Raw genomic sequence first — 25815 nt, 5'->3', positions numbered from 1 at the left:
CTCATCATTCATGGGGGACGACATGTTTAGGCTACGGCTGCCTTGTTCTGTTGTCATGACATCACGACAATTAGTTCTATATACAACGTTGTCGTAATTACGATTTTTCCAGCTGCACGGGAAGGCAGCACGAGGGACGGTGTTAGTGAGTCGACGTCACCGTGGGAGGGAACACGGGCTCAGAGCACACAGAGCGGCGCCATGCAGTACACTCGGACCGACTGCGAGCCCGAAAATGTCTCCTGAAGATTGCGACCCACACCGAAAGGTGCGACAGAACGCTCATATTGGTATTTTATTGCACTAATACGCGAGGTGATGACGCAGTACGTGTAATGAAATTGTTAGGTTATAAGTTGCGGGGGAGGTTATTTTCCGTTTCACTCGGTGTAGCGTGGCACAGGCAGTGGATCGTTTCCAAAGTTGTCGGTTAACAGGGCGCGTGTGAAGGATTGGAATTAAAGGCACAGTACACCCATTCAAACCGCAGACATGGAGAAGCAGAGCGCAATCGACCGACAGTACTGTGAACTTTGTGGGAAAATGGAGAACCTCCTCAAGTGCGGTAGGTGCCGAAACTCCTTCTACTGCAGCAAGGAGCATCAGAAACAGCACTGGAAAAAACACAAGCTCATTTGCAAAGAGGCAGACAAGGCGCAGGTTTCAAAACAGAAGCCTGAACCCACACAGCCGTCTGGGGACGGCAAGACAGAGGAGAAATATCAACAAAAGAAAAGCGCAGAACAGGCGGACAGTGCATCTCCGAGCGGCGAAAGCATGAAAGGGTTTATCACGAACGCAGAAGGACCTGAGGTCGGTGACAAACCGGGAGAGGACGGGTCGAATAACGCCAAATCTAACGGACAAACTAGATCCTCCCCTCAGAAACTTGCCACGGAGTACATAGTCCCGTGTATGAACAAGCACGGCATCTGTGTAGTGGACAACTTTCTCGGAGCAGAGACTGGGATGTGTATTTTGGAGGATGTTAAGGCCCTTCATAAAACAGGCAAATTCACAGATGGCCAGCTGGTCAGTCAAAAAAGCGACTCAACTAAAGACATCCGAGGGGACAAAATAACGTGGATAGAGGGGAGGGAGCCCGGCTGCGAGAAGATCCGCTTTCTAATGAGTCGCATGGACGACCTGGTCAGACATTGTAACGGGAAACTGGGAAACTACACAATAAATGGAAGGACAAAAGTAAGTATTACAGCAAGTGGAAAAAAAAACAACATCAGTTCTCTGAATTTGATCAGAGGCAGATCTCCTTATTGGGGCGTTATGTGTATGCCTATAGGGGGAAAAGGATGTTCTGCAGGTATGTGAAGGTTTTGCATCATTTATTGGAAGTCATGAATAGGCCACCAAGCCAAATCCGGAGCACTAGGACACATCCGCTCTGTCACTCAGGCACAATTTCCTTTAAGAGCTATGCGTTACATCCTACAACACACCTCCTAAATTTAAGAGGCCAATAAGTCCCTCCCTAAGTCATCTCCAGTCCCAGGTTCAAGCATGGCCAGTCCTCTGAGTCAGTGAGGTGGATTCATTTCTCACTACAAAGCACTTCTTGTCCATGGACACTGATAAGAGGGAACTAGGGAGACTCCCTGCCCGCACTGCAAGATATTCACATTTCATGACACTTATTAAAATCATTCGCTCTTTCCTTCTTATCGTGGTCAAACAACCAGACATGATAAGGAGCTGCCGCTGTTTCTCAGGCAATTGGACAAACAGATTTTAGGCCAGTGTTGGCATCATACAGTCTTGAGTCTTGAGGCAGTATAATAGTGAATTTATCAGTTTAGCTTTGATTACAGCATGAGATTCACAGGCATTTTTCATGAGTAATTGGGGCAGCAGGGTGATGTGACAAGATGGGGGACAGTCCTTCAACCAGGACTTGGGTTCAAGCCCCCCTGTGTCAGCAAGCATCCGCCCTGCTGAAGTGTCCTTGAGCAAGACGCTGAGTCCCTACCACCTCCAGCCCTGCCGCTCTGTAACTGACCCTGACCTCTGACCTCCCTGTGGAGGGGGAGCAAGCCACAAGTGAATTTCCATGCAGAGATCAGTTCAGTATCACACACTCTCATATTGTGATATAGTCTCGGCTTGAGACAGCATTCTGTTCTTCAGAGGAAGAGCTGCATGTGTCTGTCTTGGCTGGCATGGACAAGGAAAGGAAGCTGTGGGCAGACTTCTGTTTTACTGAGACACATTTTCTCGGAAATTAACGGATATGAGTAACCGCATTTCCAAGTGGGCTCCTTTTACACAATTATGAATAGCAACAGTACAACAAAACTTTGATTACTGTAACAAGTCGTGTCTTAACATCCTTTTAGCAGTTTCCAATGGGAATATGGTTTTAAGTTGTTGTTTTTTTTTTATTGTAGTCGGCTGTGTCAAACCTGCAGCCTGTGTCAGCATAAAGCAGTCTCAGACTCGCTCCGACTAGGCTGTTGACTTGCGTGTGACCTGTGTTCTTTGCGGTTCTAGTTCAACCAGATCTGGACATCATGACCTTGCGGCCTGAGACTGACCCAGGAGGGGATGAGCTGCTCTCAGCCTCCCCTCCCCCTCCTCCCCTGGCAGAATGCTCTGCAGCAGACTGTCACTATTGCATTGAATACAGGTCAGGCCTAATGGCTTTTCCAATGTTCCTTTAAAAAAACATTTCCCCGCCTGGAGCTGTCTTAGTATGTTAGGATCTTTTACTGAAGATTCAACCCTGGAGGATTGATGTCTTAGTGGACATGATGTCCATAATCTGATAGGTGATGTATAGGGTATCTGCAGGTCCTGAAAACATCTTAAAAAGTCTGAAAATATGTTATCAATATATTGAAAATCTAGTACTCAGATGCCTCAGAAGGTCTTGAGTAGGGTTAAATGCTAGACGCATTTTGAGTCAAGCATTCAGTTTTAGAGATCTTAAAAAGGTGGTTTCATGGTGCGCTGGTTTTTCCAGCGAGCAGTCAGCCCAGACTTGCCTGATCTGTAGGCCTGTTTTTATTTTAGGGCTACAGTTTTTGTTTTCACATTTATTTCAATTGCTAAACTGGTCTTATATTTAATTCCAACTCTCATTAAAGGATCCTAAAAACTCTGAAACTTGCAGACACCATGAGGTAAGCAGTTTCTGAAGATGGCCATGTTTTTGACCTTGGGGCATGGGGGTAGAGGAAGTTTGGCATGCAGGTCAGGCCCTAAAAGGATTAGGATTATCACATCAAAAAATGTTATTCTGGAACACTGAGCTAAACTCACTCAGAGTAGTAGGTGTGTTACTTCTGTCACCTTACATTAGCATATTACATTACCACATTACCTGTATGTAAGGGATTTAGGACTGTGTCTCATCTGGTAGTGGAAGAACACTGGAATAATTCACATGTTGGACTGGACCCAGTGGCCATTGCTTACTTAAGATCCTTGCCTTTCTGTAGTGACACAGAGGTCTGTTCTGTTTAGCTGTATGTTTTTTTAGGCTGCTCCTTGTGTCCGTGTGTGTATTTTTTCCCTGTCTCGTTCTCAGCAGTCATCATGTTGTTGACAGGAGATGTTTACCAGAAAACACATATTGCAGGGGTCAAAAGTGAGTGATCAGATTGTGCTGTGCAGCCATGCAGCTGGCCACCAATTCATACATTGTTGAGAACTTGACTTCCTTACCTACTGCCCTAGTTGCCTTGGCAAACTCACGCCTGGACGGGGACCAGGGAAAACCAGCATGACTTGCACAAATGGAAGGCCGCCAGTATCAATGGCTCAAAGGGATACAACACAATGCAAGCACAATTCGCATAGGGACAGATAGAGGAAAAAGACTTTGCCCAAATAGTTATTTAATGTCATTGTTACCACTTCCCCTTTTCCCTTGATAACATTGTGGGAAGTAGCAGGCAGCAGGACTTGTTTGTTTCTCTCCAACTCCAGCATGTTGAAATGCTTTCTAATGGCATTACACCCTCATAAAAAAGAAAACCTACAAGGAAATTTGAATTTGTAGCAGCAACTTGGTTGTCCTGTCATTGGTTGTTTGTTCCCCAGTGAAGGTTAGTTTGTCTAACGTGTGAAAAAAGTAGCGATTTACTAAGATAAGGCTGTATTATGGAAATATTTTCTTTAGTAGTGCACCCAGGCTGTAGGCTAATTCATATACGGTGTGTTGTAGGCCTACATGTAACTTGATAACTATGTCTAGCATGTTGTTGCACAAGAAATCAAAATTTGTATTTAGATGTAAGCAAGTTAGTTATGTTAGTTATGACTTTTGTTTGGACCTAAGTTAATACGATTGTGATTTCTTATCCTTGGTTTTGTTACTCAGGAAGCTAGCTCGCAGCCGTGTCTCTCGGTTTCAGTGAGTAATGCTAACAAGACATTTAAGCTAAACTGAACAAAACTGAACCGAAGATACCTTTCGCCCAATGTTAGTGTTAAGTAATGAACAACTGAAATTCATAATGTCAACGTTTCCCTTCAGTGTCATGTGTGATTGACTGGAGATTTCTGCTTTCTTAAGGGAGCTGACCCTTGACCTAGATCTTTGTACTCACAATGTAAGCATGCTGGAGGAAGTCATGTGGTGATAGTGTCCTATAGGCTCTATGAGTCAGTCGTTCCTCCCGCCTTCATGTCAGAGGCAGCACCCCGTCTGCCACTCCTTTCCACTTTGTAAAAGTCATGATTTTGTAGTCTGATAGATCAGAGGCTCAGTCAGTGTCTGCTTGTTTTGTGCACCCATCATCCTCAGTCAAGTGGGGATAGCTTTGCTGTCAGTCCTTTCCCAAAATTGTTTTTAACCCATCCCTAATCTCTAATCAAATCTAATGATTATTATGTACTGTTGCACTTTCTGAGGAGCATATATACTAGAAATCAATCAAGACTGGTCATTTAATGTGGGATGCGTGGTTGTAATTTTTAAAATATTCTAATGTAGCCATAATGTGAAGTTGGATCACTCGTAAAACTGAGGGGTTTAATGGAATTAGGTTTAAGTTCTACTAGACTTTCTACTAAATTTGAGCACATGATTATCTCTCTGTTTACTATGCCGTGACTGTCTTAGCAGTGCCTGGCCACGTTCCAGGTGGAGTCTTGAGAAAGAGGTCTCCTGTTTTGACTGCTTGCAGCTGTAGAGTTCAGTGAAAGAAGACAGGGAAGAATCAGGAGGGAGCTGTAAGCTAACAGCTGATATAGGGCCGAGATTACCTGTCTCTAACCAACCAGTCGGTACTCTGCACAAAGCAGCCGTATAGCAACGCCTCCTCTCTTTGCTTACCCAACGCTCTTGAACGCTGACTCAGAGCGGCCTACATGTGTTCAGTTTTCCAGTGATGTTTCTTGCTGTGCTAAATCTTCTATCACTGGCAACGAGAAAGTATCAGTGACTGATCCTATTACAGAATGAGCTCACTTGGCACTCACACAAGCAGGGATGGAGCCATACAATCAGGCTCTGCTCTCGCTACGAAGTTACAGAACAAAGCAGATATAGCAGATAGCTCCTCCGTCAGTGTTTACTTATGAATACAACACCACCTGACTGAACGTTGGAGAATGTTGAAGATGAATCGGCCCTCTCTTTGGTTGCGATAAGCGCGCCTGTCCCATGTGATTTCTTGACATGACCCAGTCCGAGAGTGGAAGCAATAGGCTTCTTTATCTGAGGGGATCTCACTTTTTAGCTCATTCCAAAGGATGCTTTAAGCAGCTCACACAGAGTTCAGCCTATGCCTTTATCTTTTGTTTGTCAATGGGAGACATCAGTGGAGTGCACCGAAATGCGCAAGGCCTAGAACTTTACACAATCCCTTCCAGATAATTTACGCAATGATTTCCCTGTGATGTGGCAAGGGTTAAAGGTAGTGCCGGCGCTGTATATGTCCTTCTATTGTTCTTAGTCTACAGTAAAGAGAAAAGAATAAACTAGGTCAAAACTTTAAACAGGGATTTCCTCTCTGGGCTGCACCACTGTCTGACTGATAAAACAGTGAGCTATCCCAGGCCGGGGCCCAAACTGTCATGTTTCCCACACTCCCCTACACTACAGGGTCTCCATCCCAACTGTTTGTATTCGTGTTTGGATAAGCATCTTTTCCGTTAAGCGAGCAGACCCCTCGCGGCTTTCCCCTCTGCTCCAGCCCCATTCATGGCTCACATCAATACGCGCACCAACTGATCGCATCGCTCATGTCAGAAATATCCAGAGGTGATCGGGTCAGCGCAGAGTGAGAGTTCTTTAATGTTGTGTTGGGCTGGAGCTGTTTGAGCAATGGCTCCAGCCAACTGCCCTCTGTCAAAACCCCATATCACCAGTGGAGAGTATGAGGAAAATGCCTCATCAAATGTGTTCACGTGCAGAATATTGCAGTTACGAGGTTAGATCTCGACTAAGGTTATGTTTGAGATCATGTGTTTATATGCAACTTCTCACTGTATACCTGAATTAACAGAATATTCTTAATATTGCCTTAGAAACAGAACTGAATAGAATGCAAAAAATATCCCATAACTAAACACACTGGGGATGCATGGAAGTACTAGCCAGTATTTGGAAGAGCATATGTCTGGTATTTTAATTTGGCCTAATTCAGTAAGTCTGTCCTTGGATAAACCATATTAGTCTTGCTTGTGCTCCCCCATTTCCTCCAATGGAAGCTTGATTTGTTTGAGGTTTGATTTTGTTGTCTGAGGCTAATTGAGAATGAGGAAGAAAAATAAACATCAGCACAAGCCGAGCCCGGGACAGATTTGGTCTCTGTTGAAGTTCCTCACTCCCCCTCTATAAAAATGGGATCAAGCCCAATATTACTGTCATTGAATTATTGGAGATGCCCCCCAAATGGTCTTGGTGATAATATGAAGCCGTTAAATGAACCTGAACAACATCAACAGTGAGGATGTCTCAATGTAAACATATCATCATTGAAGGCAATGTCCGAAATTAGCTTTTCATTTCACCTGCCAAGGGCTGTTAAACTAATGTACCTGCCAGTAATAATTTTTACTGGCCAAAGTAGTTCATATACATTTTTGATAGAAATGTATCAGCCTACCTGTTGTCACTGCTAATTAGTGTATAGAATCAGGTGCTGTGAGTTAATTTAAACCTTAAACTCACCTATACAATTAATCATGTTTGTAATTCATCATGAAGTGCAACAGAATTCAAATTATGAAGACCTTTTTGAAGTATGAAGTTACTGTTTCAAATTTTGATGTTAATTCTCAATCAACATTAAGCTAGTTAACCATCCAGCCAGCAGAGAAACAAAAGTTAGAAGTTTAGACGCTTTGGGTAGAGCCAGCATAACATACAGATACATGATACAGAGCCATTGTTTTTGCTTTGATTTAATTGGCTCGCAGGCAGAGAGAGTGTATGGTGGTCAGCGGGGACAAAGTTTAAAAACAGGCAAAGACCCAAGACTATATTTAACCAAGACATTCAAATGTTAGCGTGTCAGAAAGTTACTGGCCAGTGTGGTTATTGATTTATCCACCACAGACAGACAAATTTTACCCACATTCGGCGCTTGGCGGGTGTTCTTTTGGACCCTGATCGAAGGTGTGTCTAAATAAATAAATCACTAGGGTGGAGTAGGGTAGAGAAATTCTTGTACTCTTTGCTGCTAAATTATGACAGCAGAGCAGTCTAGCATTGTGGTTGTTAGACTTGTATGCTGACAATTAAGAGAATCTTAATGAAGCCTGGTAATCAATCATTACCATTTGGCAAGTTGAAGAGTTAGATTTTTGCCTTGAGGCACATACTCGGTCAATGTGATACAGGTATTTGTGGCAGAAGGTTTTCCTTTTGGTTGCCCTAACTAAAGGCCTTAGCTAGCTAGTAGTATGACCTCTCTCTCTCTCTCTTTCTCTCTCTCTCGCTCTCTCTCTGTGTGTCTCTCTCTGTGAGTGAATGCCAGTCGGCCTCTGAAGCTGTGCCTGTGGAATGTAAACAAACGGCATGGCGAGCGGGGTCAGCCTCCTAATGAGGGCCACAGAGGAACGCGGAAGCATGAGTGACTGAGAGGAAAGGAGGCTCAGATAGGAAGAAAGGTCAGAGGTGAAGATGGCACAGGAGGAAATCTTCAAATGGCTTCAAGGTTTACATCTCAGGATGGAGAAATTAATCAGAACCTCTCAGGCGGTCGTAGTTTCTTCAGAGCAGGTCGTATCAATATTCGTGTCAGCGGTTCTTGCGGTTTTAGGAGTGGCATGAAAAGTAAAGGAATACGTTTTAGCCTTCTCATGACTTTGACCTATTACTTTTGTGTAGTCAGAGGAAGGAGTTATTGGAGATTAACTTGCATTGTGCATAATGCATGTCTTTTCATTGTGTAAAAAAAGGTGATCTGTGAACGCTGATGCTGTCTGTATACCATTCATACGTCACATTTTTAAATCAATCTCTCTCTTAGGCCTCAAAGCTATTCATAGCTTTCTTCAAGGAGGATTTGATCAAAAATAGTGTCTTGGACCATGTTTCAGCTAGCCTGTTCCTAAGCTGCATAGCTTAGGAGGCCATGGGCATGACTGGATCACATGAAAGGCGGACAGGAGTTAAAGAACACTTCATAAGAGGCTGACATAGAAATAAGCAGATATTGGCTAAACTGGATTTAGTAAACTGCTTTCCATTTACATGTGTTTTCTGTGGATAATGTGTATACACTTTCCTCTGTGTATTCAGTGTGATATGTAAATTTCATTTTTAGTTCACATATTTCTTGGAAATTTTTTGGCTCCAAGAGGCTCCAATAAAAATTTTTTTTTCTTATTTATAAATGGTATTTCCCATAAACCACTTGCTCCTACTTAGAATAGCATTCCAATGTTGCTAAATTTAGACCTTGCTTTTGTGTCACATCCCAATTCTGTCCAAGTGCTAGTTAGTGTTGGTGTGCTGTACAGTGGGTCAGGAGGCCTAGTTATCAGGAAACTAATCTTTTGCTTTTGTCAGCTATATTTTAGTACAACCCCCTGCCTGGCAAGCTCACAGGTCCATAATTAAGCATGTGCTGGAGTGTTTCCTGTAGTGGACGAAGCTGCCCTATGGAGCTTGCTGTCCGGTGGAAGGGGACGTTGCTGCCTCTGGGTTTTTGCCAAGTATCAAGGCTCTCACACCTTCAACCCAACTGACCTCCCTGGCTCACACATCTCATCCACACACACACTTTCCCGACAGCAACTAATGTATTTACCCATCCCAGGCTTTCCAGTGTGAGTCGAGCAGTACGGACGGGGGAGGGGGGAGGGAGGAGGGAGGAGGGGGGCGGGGTGTCACTAGCCGAGGATCAGCCAACCTTCCTCACGCTCTGCACGTAGCAAGACCATTAAAATACTGCTCCCTCTGGAGGGAGGCCAGGAGTCAAAGTTTACATCAGTTCACTCACTCTCTTCTGCGCTAGCCCCACCCCTCCCCTTTCTCTGTCTGTGCCTCTCTCTTTCTCTCTCCCTCTTTTTCTCTCTTGCACACACACACATGCACACACACACACACAAAACAGCGAGTCTTTCTGACAGGAAGCCCTTTGTCAGTTGGCGTGCCCCTCACCCGCCTCGAACCCCTGGAGCGGCAGGCAGCCCCTCCTTGTGCGCCCCGCCCTTCTTTTTTTTTTCGGGGGGGGGGGGGGTGTTAGTAGTTTTGTCAGCCAGTGTCACTGGAGCAGGACTTGCACCCCAACTGGATGTAGGTGTTTTGTAGTCGGCTTTGAAGGCCCTGATACGGTGCATTCCGGTGGTAACCTGCATCGTTGGAAAGATGCAAGCAAAGTGTAGACTGACGCAAGCAACTGACGCAAACAACTACGATCAAATACGCAAGGAAAAAAGATTCAGACAGATGTGTGATGTGCAGGATTTTCTTCCTCCCACTGATCATAACAATACTTGTGAAGATTGTGCATGAACAGTGGATTTATGTAAATGTTTCAGAATGCAATTATACAGTGGGGCACTTATATAAAGTATATAGTACAATGGCTTCACAAAAGGATTATGAGGTTTGAAGTGTGAACAGTACAGCTTATATAGAACTGTCTTAATTCAATAAGTTTATTCAATTCCTCGCAGGCAAAATATTTTGAAATATAACGTATCATTTCTCTGCGGACACGATAGCTTTTCGAAAATCAACCAGAGAAAGTCTGACATTATTTCGCTTGGCACTGGACCAAGTGAAGGAGTTTAGTCTGCTGTGAGTGTTTATAATAATGTTGCTATGGTTTATGTTGATCCAAGTGCGTGGAAGAATGTGGTGGAACTCGCCCTTTGTTTTTCATATCACTGCTTCGACACGATGTATGGGGGCTGAACCTGCCCTCTGCGTTTGTGCACGTTCAGGAACATTCTGGCTCTTGCAGTCCTCGGCTCGGCTCCTGGAGCTTCGAGTCCGAGAACCTTGACTGGTGCCTAGTCTCTCAGAAGTGTTGGTCCTGTCACCTATGCTCAAGTGACTCATACTGGTCTGATATGCTGATATGCTGTGTCCGGTCTGATATGATAGACAGTTAAAGACAAACATTTGGCCAGCGTAAGAACACACAAAAAGTAGTTCAAGATGATGGCGAATGTATTTTTTTTCTTCTTTTTTTGCACAGCTGCATTAAGTCTTCACTGGAAGTTTTATTTCTGGCGAGCAGGAAATAGAAGGGTTTCTGTCACAATGCTCCTGGCAGAGTGCGCGAGTCCCCACTTGTGTCTTATTCCTGAGGGACTTTGTGTGCTGTTTGAGTGTGTCCGCCCGCTGTTTACACCAAGAAGTTTACGAGAACTCATAGGGGTTCACTGCCAACACCCAAGCAGATCATGCAAGTCGTATTAGAGCAGGAAATGGCAAGGGGAAGTTGACACGCAGCGCGATATCTCCGGTTTATTTTCCCGCTGGTTTCAAGTTTATAATGTGGCGGCCGGGTTGTAAATGAGCCTGCAGGCCGCCGCTTGCACCGCCCTTGGCGCAGGTGGGCCAAGGACAATACAATCTGGCTATGCCAAGGCAGTCTGCTGCATCCACCTGATGTGTCAACAAAGGCAAACTCAGCCACTTCCCCTGCCCTTGTTCTGACTCTCTCCGACTCCCTCTGTTCAACTGACGCTTACATTTGCACCTACACACTCAAACACACTTCTCATGACCCTGACTGAGATCTAAACATGTCTTATAATCTGTCTTTTCTATTTTTTCCTCTTCTGTTTTCAGGCAATGGTGGCTTGTTACCCAGGAAATGGGACAGGATACGTACGCCATGTGGATAACCCCAATGGTGATGGGCGATGTGTCACATGCATATATTACCTTAATAAGGATTGGGATGCCAAGGTATGTGAATGGTGTGGGAGAAAATAATGTTCCTCAGTACCAGACGATCATTATTAGGTTCATTGGGTTCTATATGTCAAATTCTCTTTTTTCTTCATTTGTTGCAAATATTGATTTAATTGTGATTATAACTTATGTTGAAATTGATATAAGTTGATATAATCACCAAACAGAAAAGAATTAGGTAAACAAATGGTGTTGTTTCTGGTCTTCCTATGGCAGTCCTTGTCTCTAGGGCGGAGCCGTGACCTTGCACCTTGATTTACCCCTGGTGGAGTGATAGAGGTTGTGTGTCAGTACGTGCTGTTCGGCCACTCTCCTTGCTTGTAATCCCATTAAAACGCAGGGATCCTGCTAATCCAGCCACACCCGAGCAGGGGGAAGAGCGCTCCCACACTGCCTTCCACACATCCATCATCCTCCCCCAGGAAGCAGGTTTAGTGTGCAGACAGGTGGAAGTGAATGAGGTGTTCCTGTTGTACTTTATTAGGAACATATCATTCCTAGAAAATTTGCATGTAGACCAGACCTGGGTCAGACACCATTTGCACATTTTTTTTGTGTTTTGATGGAATTGGAGCATTAGATGGGTGGGTGTTGGTGCAACAGGACAATTCAGATATATATTCAGATAAGTGTTTATCACAGAAAGGTATGATAAATTGACTTTCAAATAGCCTATGAGCTTTTCTGGCACTCATTGTATTGTCTTATCTGGCAAACCCTACCCATCTGGTGCTCCAAGCTACTGCCTATCCCAGGTCTGACTGGGACACAGACGCAAGCACGCACAACACAGGCCTGCCCTTAGCCACAATTTTATAACGTGTTTGTCACATTCCTGGATAAAATAAGATCTAGGCTACACGATGCCTTTTGAGTCAAAGGTCACTGGCTGAGTAGGGCAGGAACTCACCCCTTGAATATAGGCGGAAAAACAGGATGCTGCACATCAGGAAAGAACGATAGTTCTTACTAACAGAAAGCAACAACTGTAAAATGGAAGGATTGTTTTCAGTGTTTGTCTGAGTTGCTGGTGACAGGAAAAAAGACACGTAGGTGCGGGAGAGATTGTGGTCCAGCCTCCCTCAGACACTCGACCTCCAGACCTGCTCAGGGAATTATCTAATTACAGGAAACTCTGTTTTGCCTGTGGAAGATAGTGCGTGGTAGAATGCAGGCTAGGCCTAATTCTCTCTGCTGGCGTTGAGTGCCGCTAAACAGAGGCTGGTCATTAGCTAGCATCACGGGGAATTCCAAGCAGTAAGAGAAGTTGAATGAACACATGGTTGTTAGGGGACCTGCCATCTGCAATGTTAGCACTTTTGCCCAAGAACCACAGCTAATGGGTAATTTCTTATGATTTTTCCACAAATCACACAGTCACAGTTTTGGCAGCTGTTTCTTTGTATGTATACGAAATATTTCCCTGTTTAGATTTGTAACGGTTTGCTTCAGGTGGGTCCTGCCGTCCTTATTTTGATCAACCAAGCTCTTCCATGATCTGTATTGTTATGTTCACTGGCTGGCCTTAATTATTCAAATGAGCCATGTTCTGACACCCTGACGTGAATATGTTAATTGCTATCTGGTCTCTGATTGGCTGTTTCATCAGGCGTGCGGTGAGCTCTCTTTTATAGAACTTGGTTGCCTGGATACCGAGGCTTCATGAGAGAATGAGATGGCTTTGGAATGTTCATGTTCAGTTGTTCCAGTTATTTACCCACAGTTTTCAATGAGATGTGAAGAACATTTCTTCAATTTCAATTCTATCCTAAAACTGCGAAATGCAGGTTTTAACTGTTGAGTATGGGGATTGTAAATGAGGGATGGGCATTTAATTGCTTTCCCAAAATAAATACTAGGGCCGCACAATTAATTGTAGGTAATCGCATATCACAATTTTATGTTTCCACAATGTGTAATTTAGCGACACTGAAGTGTTTGTTATATTTTCAGTTCTCCTGAAAGTCCTAGTGTGTATATTAAGTGCTTCCATTACGTGTGACCAATCACAACCTTTGAATGCGCAACGTACATCATGTGACCAAAATGAAAGTTAAAATGGAGAAGCAGGAAGCTCCAGTGGGAAAGAAAGAGAGAAACCTTACATAGACCATCTATGGAAAAATGTAGTGACGGGCAAACATAATAGTGGAAAATAATGGATCAACCCAAACTTAGAGAGGGAAAACCTTCTCCCCAGTCTGAATGTGGAAGTTCCTAAAAGTGGATCATCATCTCATTTGGAGGTACTTTCTTTTAAACCAGACACTTTTTATACATAGTCACACCAACATCTCACAGCATGAGCAAGTTACAGTACATGATTCCCATTACTGGTCCATCTGAATTGGGCAACGACTAAAGCCTGTTACTGCGCGGTGGAAAACACTCACTCAGTGGGTATGGAGGTGGCAGGAATGGCAAGATACTGTTTGGCAAGGACACCGAGTCTCTTGAAAGGGTTTTTGTTCCTCTGCCACCATTGGAGTGGATTTTGGTTGAGCGAGACGCATGGCTTTTATAAGCAGAGTTCTATCTCATTTTGCTCTGCATCCATAACACAGCGATCTCCCAAAAAATTGTTAATGATTTGCTGCGGCATTCTCACCGACAGCTGCTCCAGATCAGTTACCCTCTCATACAAATCAGTTTCTACCCAACTGACTGCACTGCCTACACAACAGATCAAAATCATTAGCTGAAAAACAGACCAGTTTTTCAAGTGTATTTTGGGCAGGACTTTGTTTTTTAGTAGACTGAAGTTAATTATTGTGCATTTTACTTTCTAAATTTAAAAAAAATGTCAACGTCCAATTTTGGGTCATTGACTATTCGACCCATCCCAAGTTTAAAAGTATGTCACATCTTCAGGTTGTATGTGTTGTAGGTCAGAGTGTGTCATTCAACACCAGTGTCATTCAGCTGATGTAGGTCAAAGGGTTACAGGACAGCCAGCGGGCCAAGGCTGTCCTGTGTTTACTCTAATCCATAGGACTGCACTTGCAGGCCTGCACACCGAATGTTACAACCGACTTGGCTATACATGGCATTCAAGCAACTGCCAAAAATCAACGACACATTCATTGGCAATCAGAAAAACTACAGTCCTTTTTCTTTAGTCTTGTTCCACCATTGGCATTCACCTCATTCAATGTACTGTAAATGTTGGGATCGCATTACTCTGATAAAGGGTGTGAACCTTTTTCCTCTGCTCGTATGCGTGTGAAGAGAGGGGCCTATCATATCGGCCATGTGAGAGTTTAACCACCACACTTGCTGCAATCTGCTTTTTCACTCTCCAGGTCCTTTATCCAGCCAGCACACTTTTCCTGTGGGTTATTCTTCCCATCCCTCCACAGGAAAGCCGTCCCCCGCTGCTGCTTCCTATCCTGAGCTTTCCTCCTAGTCCTTGGAGCTGGACAACCCTTTTCCTTAACATTGTCGTCCTATGTTTATAATTTAACAAGCCTCATATATGCTGTGTAGTTGAATGGCGTCTCTGTAATATATTTCATATATGCATGCATATATGCAGTTTTTAGAGGGTACTTTTATTTGCTTACTTACCCTTTACCCTGAATGCTTACCTATTTCTGAATGTGGGTGACCACTATGGGAATCAAATCCCAAAACATGGTGAGCTCCATTGCAAAGGCTCCACTTAGTGTCTGCTTCCTACAGTTTCTCCTTACCTTCCTGCTATTGCTTTGTCCTGATTTGTATACACAATGAGATTGTTTCTTCTTGTTCTGGTCTTCCAGGAACACGGCGGCCTTCTTCGAATCTTCCCAGAAGGAAAGGCCCAGTTTGCCGACATTGAGCCCAAATTTGACCGGCTGCTGTTCTTCTGGTCGGACAGACGAAACCCTCACGAGGTCCAGCCCGCCTACGCCACCAGGTCAGCGCCCCGCACCGGCCTGTGCATGTCGAACACATGTGACACGCTGATCTCTCCTCCTCCCTCTGACCGTCTTCTCTGTCTCCGCAGGTATGCCATCACAGTGTGGTATTTTGACGCAGACGAGCGAGCCAGAGCTAAAGAGAAATACTTAACAGGTAGGCTTTGATGTGCAAAACCATCTCATCCTGTTCCTGTTATCTCAGCCTTACACTATGTGTTTTTTTTCTCTACGCTTTTTTACGCCATCGTTTTGTGTGTTTGTTGACATTATCCACTTCCATGTAGCGCACAATTACAACACAAGTGGGTGGCTTTTCTTTTCTTTCTCCTCTTTGTGTGTCCAGGTGCTGGAGAAAAAGGAGTAAAGGTGGAACTCAACAAACCATCAGATCCCAGCTAGTGGGAAGCCCAAGTCCTCTACAAACAGCCATTAAGTGCTCTGTCCTGAGAAAGTGGCCTATATAGTGAGCGTGTGCGTGTGTACATGGCTGAACAGCAGACTCTGCTAGTGTGGGTGGAAGATCAATGCGTGTGGAGAAAGGAAAACAAATACAGTGATTTCTACTCACTTTTCGACAAACCTGGGCAACCCAGCTGACCTTGAATGTCATGACATTGTGCTGCAAGGGACTGTCCGTTTTTTTCCTTTCGCCTTTTTGGTGAGGAACGCTTCTGTTAAAGCTGACATTTTTAGAAAATAACTCAAGACAGAAACCAAGCTCAGAAAGACTCTTCATTCTTTCGCATATTGGTTTTTGCAGTTAATTCCTTAAGGTACAGTGTTCTGCATATGCTTGATGTGTTAATGCTTTTCACATGGAATAAGCTGTTATAAGCTATGGTAAAATGTGCTCGAGTTTTTGATAACATGAGGAGTGATCTGAATTAAAAACACCTTTTTCTGAAAGTACTTCTGGCTTTAGTTTGAGTTCATTTGCAAGACTTCAGAATGCTATCCGTGCCATTTGTGGTCTCGCTCTCCCTACTCCCTCTCTCCTGTCATTCACATAAACTATTTGGATCAGTACCAAGTTCTAGCTTACAGAAGTGTAATCAGTATTATGACCATGGACTCTATTAAACTTCTAGAGGAAAAAACTAGACTCTCAGGCTTGTGGTTAGAGTTCACAATCCATATGTACATATTGCCTTGCCTGGTGTCGTCTTGGCACCATTTGTTGTTTCACACTGTCCTCTGCAGGAGGTTTACTAGCAGTGCACCTAGTAGTATTGCTGAATTTTAGAGCATTGACAAATCACATACTCTTACACATTAGCAGACTGTGTTGCCTTTCAGAAACATAAGAGTATTCTTGTCCTCCAATAAGTATGCTATTAAAAAAACACAAAATTTGATTTCCTCAGAAAATCAATTCTATACAAAAATCCAGTTTATAAGCATGTTGTGGGTTTGCTCTTTCAAGGCAAACTCTAAACATGATTAAGCACTCCTCACCAATGAGAAAATTATTTTCCTTCAAAATCTGTTTTTCATATGAAACATGAATGTTTATACATTATGTATTATACATACTGTACGCCCTTAATCATATGATAAAGGACAAGTTACTATAAATTTCAGGGGTAAATATATACATTCAGAATTCACTCAACTTGGAAGTGAAACAGCTCTTGTCAAAAAAACTGGGGAGAATGGCAAAATGTATGGGTTAGGGTTAGGTTGATCTGCCTTTGCTGAAATGGTAAGAAATGTTCTTTTATGAGGAAGATGCTTCAGCTTTCATGTCAAATTCTGGACTACAGTTTCAACTGTTCTCCATTCCAATGAATTGTATCAGATTAAAGCTATTAAGAAAAAAAAAAAAAGCTTGACCCTGGAGTGGAAGTTGGCGTGGTCTTCAGCTGCTGTAGGTTCAACTAGATGTGTGGTCAGAGATGCCCTTCTGCACACCACTGTTGTACTGAGATGTTATCTGCAGAGCTGTGACACCCCAGTTAGCTTGAACGAGTCTTGCCATTCTCCTCTGGCTCCTCTTGTTTTCAGCATTTTCACCCTCGGGACTGCAGCTGTCGGGACATCCTAACAACAGGAGAGGAAATCCTGATCGGATGCTTTGTTTGTGATGAATCGGAGGATGGCCGGCACAGATGATCTGGTAGTGTGAGGGGTTTACAGATTCAATCTTAATCACACGACTGATTTGCAGACTGATCTGAACCGCCCCGAAAATATCCAACATGTATGATATTTATAACCCAACATCTGCAGGGTCCTGAACAAGTCCTGTAGTGTCAGTGGAGACTGCTATTAGCCAGTGAGAGCCAGTTTACAGTGAAAGGAGGCCAAAAAGTTAAAATATTAAAAAATTATATTCATGATAGTAATGGGTACCTATGTAAGGTGCGCAAAATTAAAAGCTTTGGGAATGTGTGTCCTACATTTAATGTCAGTTACTAACCTAGATTACTTTACTTTTTCCTGATAAAGCCGACTCACCACAGCCCATGTTGATTCTCTCTAGCCACACAGCTTTACCCAAATTCTGTTTGTTTTTTTCAGTGCATATTAATGCATGTTGCATTCAGGCACATATTAATACATATTAATTCATGTTGGATCACACAAGTTCATTTGAGATTAGAGGTCCTGACCTCAGTGACATATCAGGAGTCAGCAGGATAATCTGTTTTATTGTTAAATTTGTGATACCCGTGCATGCCTAATCTTTTAGTGCTATCTTATCTACCACGGAGAGACCAACCAATTTGTAAAATCAGCTGTTATGTATGATGCAATGCTTTAGCATTTAAAAAGTTTTCTAATGTATCTCCAGCCTCCAGCCTTAGATGATGTAGAACAGTGGTTCTCAACAAGGGGTCCGGGGACCACCAGGGGTCCTTGAGGGGGTTCCAGGGGATCCTCAGCAAATTGATGAATTGTTAAACTTCACCATTATTTCATTTACACAATTAGAGAATGTAGAAGAATGACTGTTTTGATCATAGTTTCATTGTTATCTCTCTACCTACAATACAGATAGTCATGGAATTCTGGACAAAATCATATCTAGCAATAAAAGATATTGTCAGATTTGGGTCCGAGAGACAAAATCTCATCAAATGGGGGTTTGTGGCCCTAATATGGACTAAATTAGGGGTCCTTGATATGAAAAAGGTTGGGAATCACTGATGTAGAACATGTTTTGTGGGAGGAGCATGGGAGTATTACATTAGGAGGAGTTACCAAGTTATCCTTGGCCCCGCCTGTCACCTGTAAGACAGCGTTGAGGGCTGAAACACCCTTTAAGAGAGCTGTTTGCATAAACGTAGAGGTGTGCCTAGAGCCAAGTGGCCACTGAGTGCATGGAGAAGTTAGACTTTTCTGTCATTATCTAACCTTTGGACAATATCTTCCCTGATATATGGAACCAGCAGCACCCTAGAATTAGGCTGGCAATCCTGCTCATTTATACCGTGGAGTGTTATTTGTTTACAAAAATTATAACAGATTCAAAACAACTTCCTTCTTTGCTTATGGAAGTTATAGCTTGTATGCTTGTACTTTTGAGAGTGAAAATAGAACATAAATTTATACTATTGATACTATTCTGTCAATGTCATTGTTTTTTGCCCGTATTGCTGGTTTATCGGCTTATGATGATCATCATAGTTTACCCACCTTTATATTTAAAGAAATGTATGTCACAGTTTAAAAATCCTATAAACAAGCACAGCCTATTATGTAAAAATTGTCTACAGTATATAGTGTGATGCTGTGCCTGCTGTCTGACAGAGGTGGAAGAGATACTGAAAGCTTGTCATTTTCATGTTAACAGTCTAACTGATGGGTAGTTTTTCTGTTAATCTATGACATTTAGTGTTTGTGTGAGCATTTCTTTCCAACAGGGTGACACAAGTGGCTCCAATCACCCCAGGAGTAATGTTGATTGTGGTATGGCGCCCTCTGTTGAAACACTGTCACCCCACCACTTACTTTGTTTACATATTGACTTACTGACGTAGAGCTGTGACGAGGCATCTTTACAATGTAATGCACTAGAATATTCCATGTGACTTGCTGGTTAGACATGTTGCTATGCTAGAGAATTGCCTTCTTCTGAAACTATCACTCTATTTAATGCATGACATTATCACTTCATTTATTGCACTCCATTTATTGCTTTTAGTGCAATAAATAGTCTATATTTTTCTACTGAGCGAGCATTGCACCTAACTTTTTTGTTCTCTTCACTGACAGTTTAAAGGATAAGGCTGGTATTTTTTAATGCATTGTTTACCGTCAACAAATCCCATGAAAATAACAAAATCAACAATGCGTTTGCTCTACTCCCATTACTTTCTGACTTCCCACGTACCATTTTTAGCTGTCAACCTGGAAGTCATTGGCTCCAATTGTAAGCTAAAAACCTTGAAATACAGCTCACAAAGACATAGTTTACATTTTAAAAATCGCTAACTGTTACCACGAAAAGTCAGGCTGTTGTAGTCATTACTAAATCAAATTCAAATGGGAACAAATTCTTCATTACGCCGGGGACTATTTTCGGTGCTACGGAACTACTTTCCTGAGATCGCAAACGTGTTTACAGCCGGCTTATTAAGTTGTTTGAGGAAAAAGTCGGTCGGCCCGGTGCATGGCAATGATGAAATATGCTGCCCAGAGCAACGGCATGGCTCTTTGACGGGTTTTTAATCGTTTTTTTAATACAATGGAGTTCTATGGCTGCTGGGACATGGCTTCATTGGGCACCGGCTACATGGACGAGATTTGTTGACGAAACAAAATCATTGCTGATTTTGTTATTTTCATAGGATTTGTTGACGGTAATCAATGCATTAAAAAACACCGGCCTTATCCTTTAATGGGCAGCACCTCGATCTAGTTGATCTCTCTGAAACTATCACTAAATTATTTGTGATACTGAAAATGAACTGATTTTGTCACAGCATATAAACTGTATTTATCAGGAATTTAATGAATCTCTCATCTATATAAACAAATTTGTATGAAAGAGTACATGTGTCCATATGCAATACATTAAAATAATAACACAGCACATATTACATAAAAAGATTCAGAAATATATTAAGCAGTGTTCTCATAAACTATACAGTGAAAAACTTTTAGGAGTAGTCAGAATAAGATAATAGTTTTGTACAAAGAGTGTGCAAATTAATTCCCTGGAAGAGGACCTTCATATACTGGTACTGGCCATGGGAAAAGTCTGTTAACTCTGTTTTCTAGACAAAATAGAAAATGTAAAATAGAATGTATCGAGTCGGGTGGGGGGGGGGTGGGGGTGGGGGGGACGTCGAGCCCCGTGTGCCTCAGTCTGTCAGCCTCTGAAGTCATCATCAGAGGGGAAGAGTGTGCAAAAAAACAAGCCACAGGTCAAAGGGAGCCGCTGGGAGCTTCAGTCAGTAAGGGTTGAGCTCCTCTGGAGGCGGAGGGAGGTGGAGAGCGTCTTCCCCTCCGATGTAGGCAGTGATGCTGCTGCTCCGGCTCCCCCACTCGTAACTGTCAGCCGCCAAACTGGGATGAAAACAAGACACACATCCATTAAATCCTGTTGTTGAAAGCACGCCCTTTAACCCTTCTACCCTTTACCGTATTCCTATAACCCGTGCACTGTTTTGGGGATCATATCAGGGTTTTGTAGCGGTGTCACCTGGCTTGGATGTTCTGGGGGATGATGCTCCACGCCAGGTCGTCGTCACTGTCGTAGCGGCGTGGGTTGTCGAAGAAATAAGCCCTGGAGGAGAAGACGTGACCTGGGAGCCCCGAGCCACTCTGCAGGCCAAGCCGGACATAACATTAAGCATTAGATATGCAGCATTTAGGAAGATATGTCGTGGAATATGATGGGAATTGATGGCAATACAAAACCCACTTGTTTATGGCAAATAAGACAAGGTAATTCCTCAGCTCACCCTGTCTTGGCTGGGCCGCCGGACTCTGAAGAAGAAAACTACCAGAGAAGTGGGGAGCAGCTCCCATACAAACAAGATCACCCCGAAGACAATGTAGCCAGCATCACCCAGAGTCGACCGCAAGTCTGCCTGAGAGGAAATGCAGTGGAGAATGAAAAGGTGGGTAAAGTACTAGTCTGTGATCATCACAAGGCAAACAACCACTAATATATACAAAAATCTGTAATATTTTCAAAAGTGTTAATTTCTGCTTTTTCCTTAAAAGACCTTAAGTTATGTAATTTGGTACCACTTACGCTGGTGTAGGCTATACTATAAATCTACATCAAAAAAGTTATGTCCAAGTTATGTTCAAGTTGGTATTGGTCTGAACTTTGCTTTGGAAAAAGGCACATCCTTTTCACATTATTTTTCAGTAAATTTAAGGCATTTGACCTTTGGTGGTTTACCTGGTCTGAAACATTGTACCAGTCGTAGTCAAAGGAGTTAATACTCTTGTTGGAGAGACCCAGGACGACCAGATTGTAGCAGGCCCTCGAAGCGTACAAGAGGATGACGGTGGCTCCTATGACTGTCACCTGGCACACTGACGTCCCCTGCACACATATAAGAGTTTCAATGCAAAGTCAGATATCAACGACACATCCACTTTAAGGAAGAATTAGCTAAATGAAAGAAAACCTCAGTGGAATCTAAGGATAGGATTGACTGTATTTTTTCAAGGAATGAGTCATGAGTTTCCGGTGACAGTTCTTTCTCAAAATAGTTGATGGTTGGTAACTGGAATGAAAGCCTTCATTTAAAGATGCTTTTCTTTATCTCAATACCTGTCCATCATGCTGCTGGTGACTGTGAAATTACATCACCCAAAAATGGCCGCCCACCTGTGCTGTTCTTCAAGCTTACACATGCACACAGTATACTCAGTCATGCATAAGAAAGACACTGCGTTGCTAGGGAACACTCACTATGTGCAAAGCATAAATTATGTAGAAAAGTGCATCTTCATACAAATGTGCTATATGTAGCCTACAATAGTGTTTGATTTCAGGAACCATTTTTGTTGTGATTTCAGAAAGCGTATCCACAGCCTCTCTTATTTGATTTTCCTCTACTTTTTCAAATGTTCACTGTGTTGCCAACCTTGGACTCCAGGTAAATGTTGGCCAGTGACATCTTGGCGATCTTGTAAAGGCACAGGGAGAGCGAGACGGCGCACAGCACAAAGAGTGTGTCGTTGATGGCGACCCTCACTAGCACAACGGTCTGGGCCTCTGCGGAGGACATCCTCACCAGCAGGGCACACGCCAGGTTCACTACCAGAAACACCAGGCTGATGGACAGGAAGAGCAGGTACAGCGGCAGCCTGGGGATCAGGTCATGAGAATAGAGGAACTCAGTGTTATTACACACTTATGCATTGCAGAAGTTATTATAATGCACACTTCAGCTATTATTTTCACTTTGATCTACTTTAGTCAATACATTTCACATAATTTTGTTCCTCCATAGTGTTTTCCGCCAAAATTATAGTAAAATATCATTCAAAGTCTTCCATAAATGAATTACAAAACAAACGGTAATTCTTCCGATTGGCATATAATTTGGAATATGAGATTGATTCATGCAAATTTTCCACTAAAGATTTTGGTCACACTTTATTTGGATAGTTCAATGTTGATACTCATATCAAGTGACTATAATATGTCACTAAAAAGTCAACTGAGTTTCAAGTGAAAAGTAGTCTATAGATATTCAGTGTCTGGGCTAGGGTTAATCTTAGGGTTGGGGTTAATGTTAGAAATGGTGTCAGGTTAGGGTTGGGTTTAGGTTTAGAATGGGGTTAGGGTTAGGCTAAGGTCAGGGTTAGAGATGTACCAAATAAGCATGTGATATTTTGTTGAACTTCTACTTTTTGTCACCTGATAGTTGAGTACCAACACTGGACTATCCAAATAAAGTGTTGCAGAGATTTTCCAGTGATTGGTCTTACCTGTATCTCACAAGCTCTGGTGCATATTTTGACTTTGCCTTGAAAACAACCTGTCAGGAGAAAATCATTTTTAAAAATAATTTCATTGCACTATGCAAATGCATCAGTCCGTTTTCACTTCTGTATTCTGGCTCCTCAGGAGAACCAAGACATTCTTCTGAAACAGGAACCTGTCTATTCAAAATAGCCTAGTTTGAAGTGCAGATACGCAGTTGCCAGACATCACAGTGCCACACGTAAGGCTTTGTATCTCACTTACCACTTGTCACCCGCAACTGTTACTCAAATCAGCACAGCAGGGTTATGCTAAAATAAGCATTAGGTAGAGGCTAAAGCAGAGATCAGTATGATCTGCTGTTTGGATTACATAAACAGATAAAGCAATGATGCATTACACTGCACTTTGTAGCTGATGTGAATGTGAGTGTATTATACTGGTACATACTTTTATTACAATATTGAAACAATGCACAGTGTTTACCAGACAGTCTTTGGAAGGCAAACTTCTTCTTGCTGTCAGGTGTCGTAATATTGGTGACGATAAGAGCGTTATGGTAAATGGTAAACCTTGCAGGGCTTTTTCCAAGTGGAACTCTCAGGTAAAGCAGGAAGTGTGATTTTGAAGATATAAGACTCAACAAGCTTTAAGTTAATTGTTCTATCTCTAAATAATCAATGTATAATACTATTTTATTGCTGGCAACCCACAACTGCCTTACATTTTGGCCAATGCCCCCCAGTGTCAAAAAGTTCCAGCCTCTGGTTCACATGAAGTGTTAATGGTCTCACTTACCGGACAGGCAGTTCTGTGTGAGCTGAAATCAGTAAAGCAGTGGTTCCCGAATCTCTACCGATCTCTTCAGACTCAATTCTCAGAATACCATACTTGCCAGGACAAAGCTACAGGTGCAAAAAAGTGACACACTGTATACACATGAAACCCACTCCCTGTTCAAGCCCACTCACCTGTGCAAAGTAAAGGTTCATGAGGCTGAGGGTGAAGAACTGCAGGCAGACAGGAAAGCAGTAGAGCAGCCAGAATGGAAAGGGACCCAGAGTGTTGGCCGTCACAAAGTTCCTGAAGTAGAAGGAGAAGAGCACGGTGCGCAGGGCCGACCACAGCAGGCACAGGAACAGGAACACGGTCTGGTAGCTGAAGCGCTTGTGTCGGTAGCGCAGGACCAGCCAGAGCTGGACGTAGATGAAGACGAAGAGCAGAGAGTAGAAGACGGTGTACACCACCGTCAGGCCCAGCGTGACGTAGGGGGGCACGGCCGGGCTGAGGGTGGGGGGAGGCAGGGACTCGTCCTCCGGCGGCTGCTCCTTCTCCCTCTCCCTAACCAGGGCCTCCATGTCTAGCTCTCCCTGCGCCGGAGAGAAGGAAGCAAAAGCAGGGGGCCTCTCCTCTCCTCTGCGGTGTTCGTGGCTGATTCCCTTGTCTCTTCCCCCCTCCCTCCCCGTCTGCCTCGACTACAGCTCTGCACGCACAGGCTGCTCTCACGCCCGGCAGAGAGAGAGAGAGAGAGAAAGAGGATGAGGAGGGAGAGAGAGGGTGTGAAATCGGAGGGAGGGGGGGTGTCAGGAGCAGGGAGAGGAGAGAGGCAGGGGGGGAGAGAACAAGGCTGACTTCCTGCTGCAGCGCTGCGCGAGCCAGAGGCCGAGGCACATGATCAGTGTCGAGAATGAGCCGTTTGTCAGGAGCAGTGCAGGAAGCTGCGCTGTAGCTGTAGCTGTAGCTGGGAGCTCGGTGCAAGGACCACCTCCCCTCATACTGCCCACCGCCCCCCCCGCCCCCCCGTCCCTTACGCTACGCTACGCACCAGCTGACGCATGCTACTGTACCTTTAACCCTCTGCTGGGGCTTCCCACCACAGCTCAGTTCCCTAGAGATGCTGCTTTTATTTACTTCCATTCTATTAACATGGCATTTTAAACATGAAAAAACCATCATATACAAAATAACCTCCACATGTTTTATTTCTCAACTCTCTTATTTCACCACTCAACACTGTAAAGTTGGTGTGCAATAATCAATGCAACACATCAAACATATTATAAATAAAGTTGATGTATTTAATTATTAAACTACAACTTGGCAACGGCAAAAGCAAAACGGCATAAATAATATCAGTGAAAAAGCTACTATGTATGGTATCACTGAGTTACTATGCTGTGAAAGAAGAGCGCAAACATAACATTCAAGTGTTATGGGTGAAAACAGCTACAAATTATGCTCAAATAGACAACTTCAGGGCAGATGAGAGTCGGCTCCCAGCAGAACTTGGTTTAGGATCCAGAAAGAAGCTGCTAATCTACACACAAAGCTCAGCGGAGTTTATTATGGTTGGTAGTAGTGGGGTTTTGTTGTTTTGCAGGACGGGGGCATGTGAACACGAGGAAAGCCAAGGATGGAGGTCACTCTACCTCACCTTTGACTCCACCAATACATCAGTCATTCTGCACCCGCCGCCGCCACCACCCACCCCAAAAAAGGACGTTGTCAGCTAGCCTACTTTCCTCTTGTCTGCGAGATTACACTTTGAATAGAAAAGCTTTGGGTTTTTTTTAGATAAAATATTTTGTTCAGCCCCTCAGAAATGTGTTTTGCGCTTAAGACGAGCTTTGTTTTCTTCTAAAACCTAAGTGCACACTGTGTTTTTA

General features: G+C 43.4%; 2 protein-coding genes across 5 annotated transcripts; one reads left to right on the top strand and one right to left on the bottom strand.

Moving 5' to 3' along the window:
• The first annotated feature begins 209 nt into the window (after positions 1–209).
• On the top strand, positions 210–16163 carry egln1a (egl-9 family hypoxia-inducible factor 1a). 4 transcript variants are annotated; one of them, XM_071534558.1, is made up of 6 exons: positions 210–703; positions 833–1203; positions 11222–11341; positions 15109–15245; positions 15336–15403; positions 15593–16162. In XM_071534558.1, exons 1-6 carry the CDS (start codon positions 493–495, stop codon positions 15646–15648), a joined length of 963 nt encoding a protein of 320 aa, XP_071390659.1. In that variant the 5' UTR covers positions 210–492; the 3' UTR covers positions 15649–16162. The 4 variants fall into 4 exon arrangements, with proteins under 4 accessions (XP_071390659.1, XP_071390652.1, XP_071390638.1 ...); XM_071534551.1 differs by having other exon boundaries at positions 210–721; positions 827–1203; XM_071534537.1 differs by having other exon boundaries at positions 210–1203.
• Positions 16164–20241: 4078 nt separating this feature from the next.
• On the bottom strand, positions 20242–24773 carry gpr137ba (G protein-coupled receptor 137Ba). The gene is made up of 7 exons (XM_071534826.1): positions 24121–24773; positions 23155–23204; positions 22305–22527; positions 21611–21757; positions 21162–21290; positions 20900–21021; positions 20242–20763 (listed from the first exon to the last, which is right to left on the bottom strand). Exons 1-7 carry the CDS (start codon positions 24505–24507, stop codon positions 20649–20651), a joined length of 1173 nt encoding a protein of 390 aa, XP_071390927.1. The 5' UTR covers positions 24508–24773; the 3' UTR covers positions 20242–20648.
• Positions 24774–25815: the final 1042 nt, after the last annotated feature.

The sequence above is a fragment of the Centroberyx affinis genome, unplaced genomic scaffold (assembly GCF_046629955.1).
Source record: "Centroberyx affinis isolate AG114_WGS23_722 - 3 ecotype Tasmania unplaced genomic scaffold, CSIRO-AGI_Caff_v1 ptg000171l_1, whole genome shotgun sequence".
Lineage (NCBI taxonomy): Eukaryota > Metazoa > Chordata > Actinopteri > Beryciformes > Berycidae > Centroberyx > Centroberyx affinis.
The sequence above is the reverse complement of the archived record's forward strand: the minus strand, read 5'-3'. Positions and strand labels throughout refer to the sequence as shown.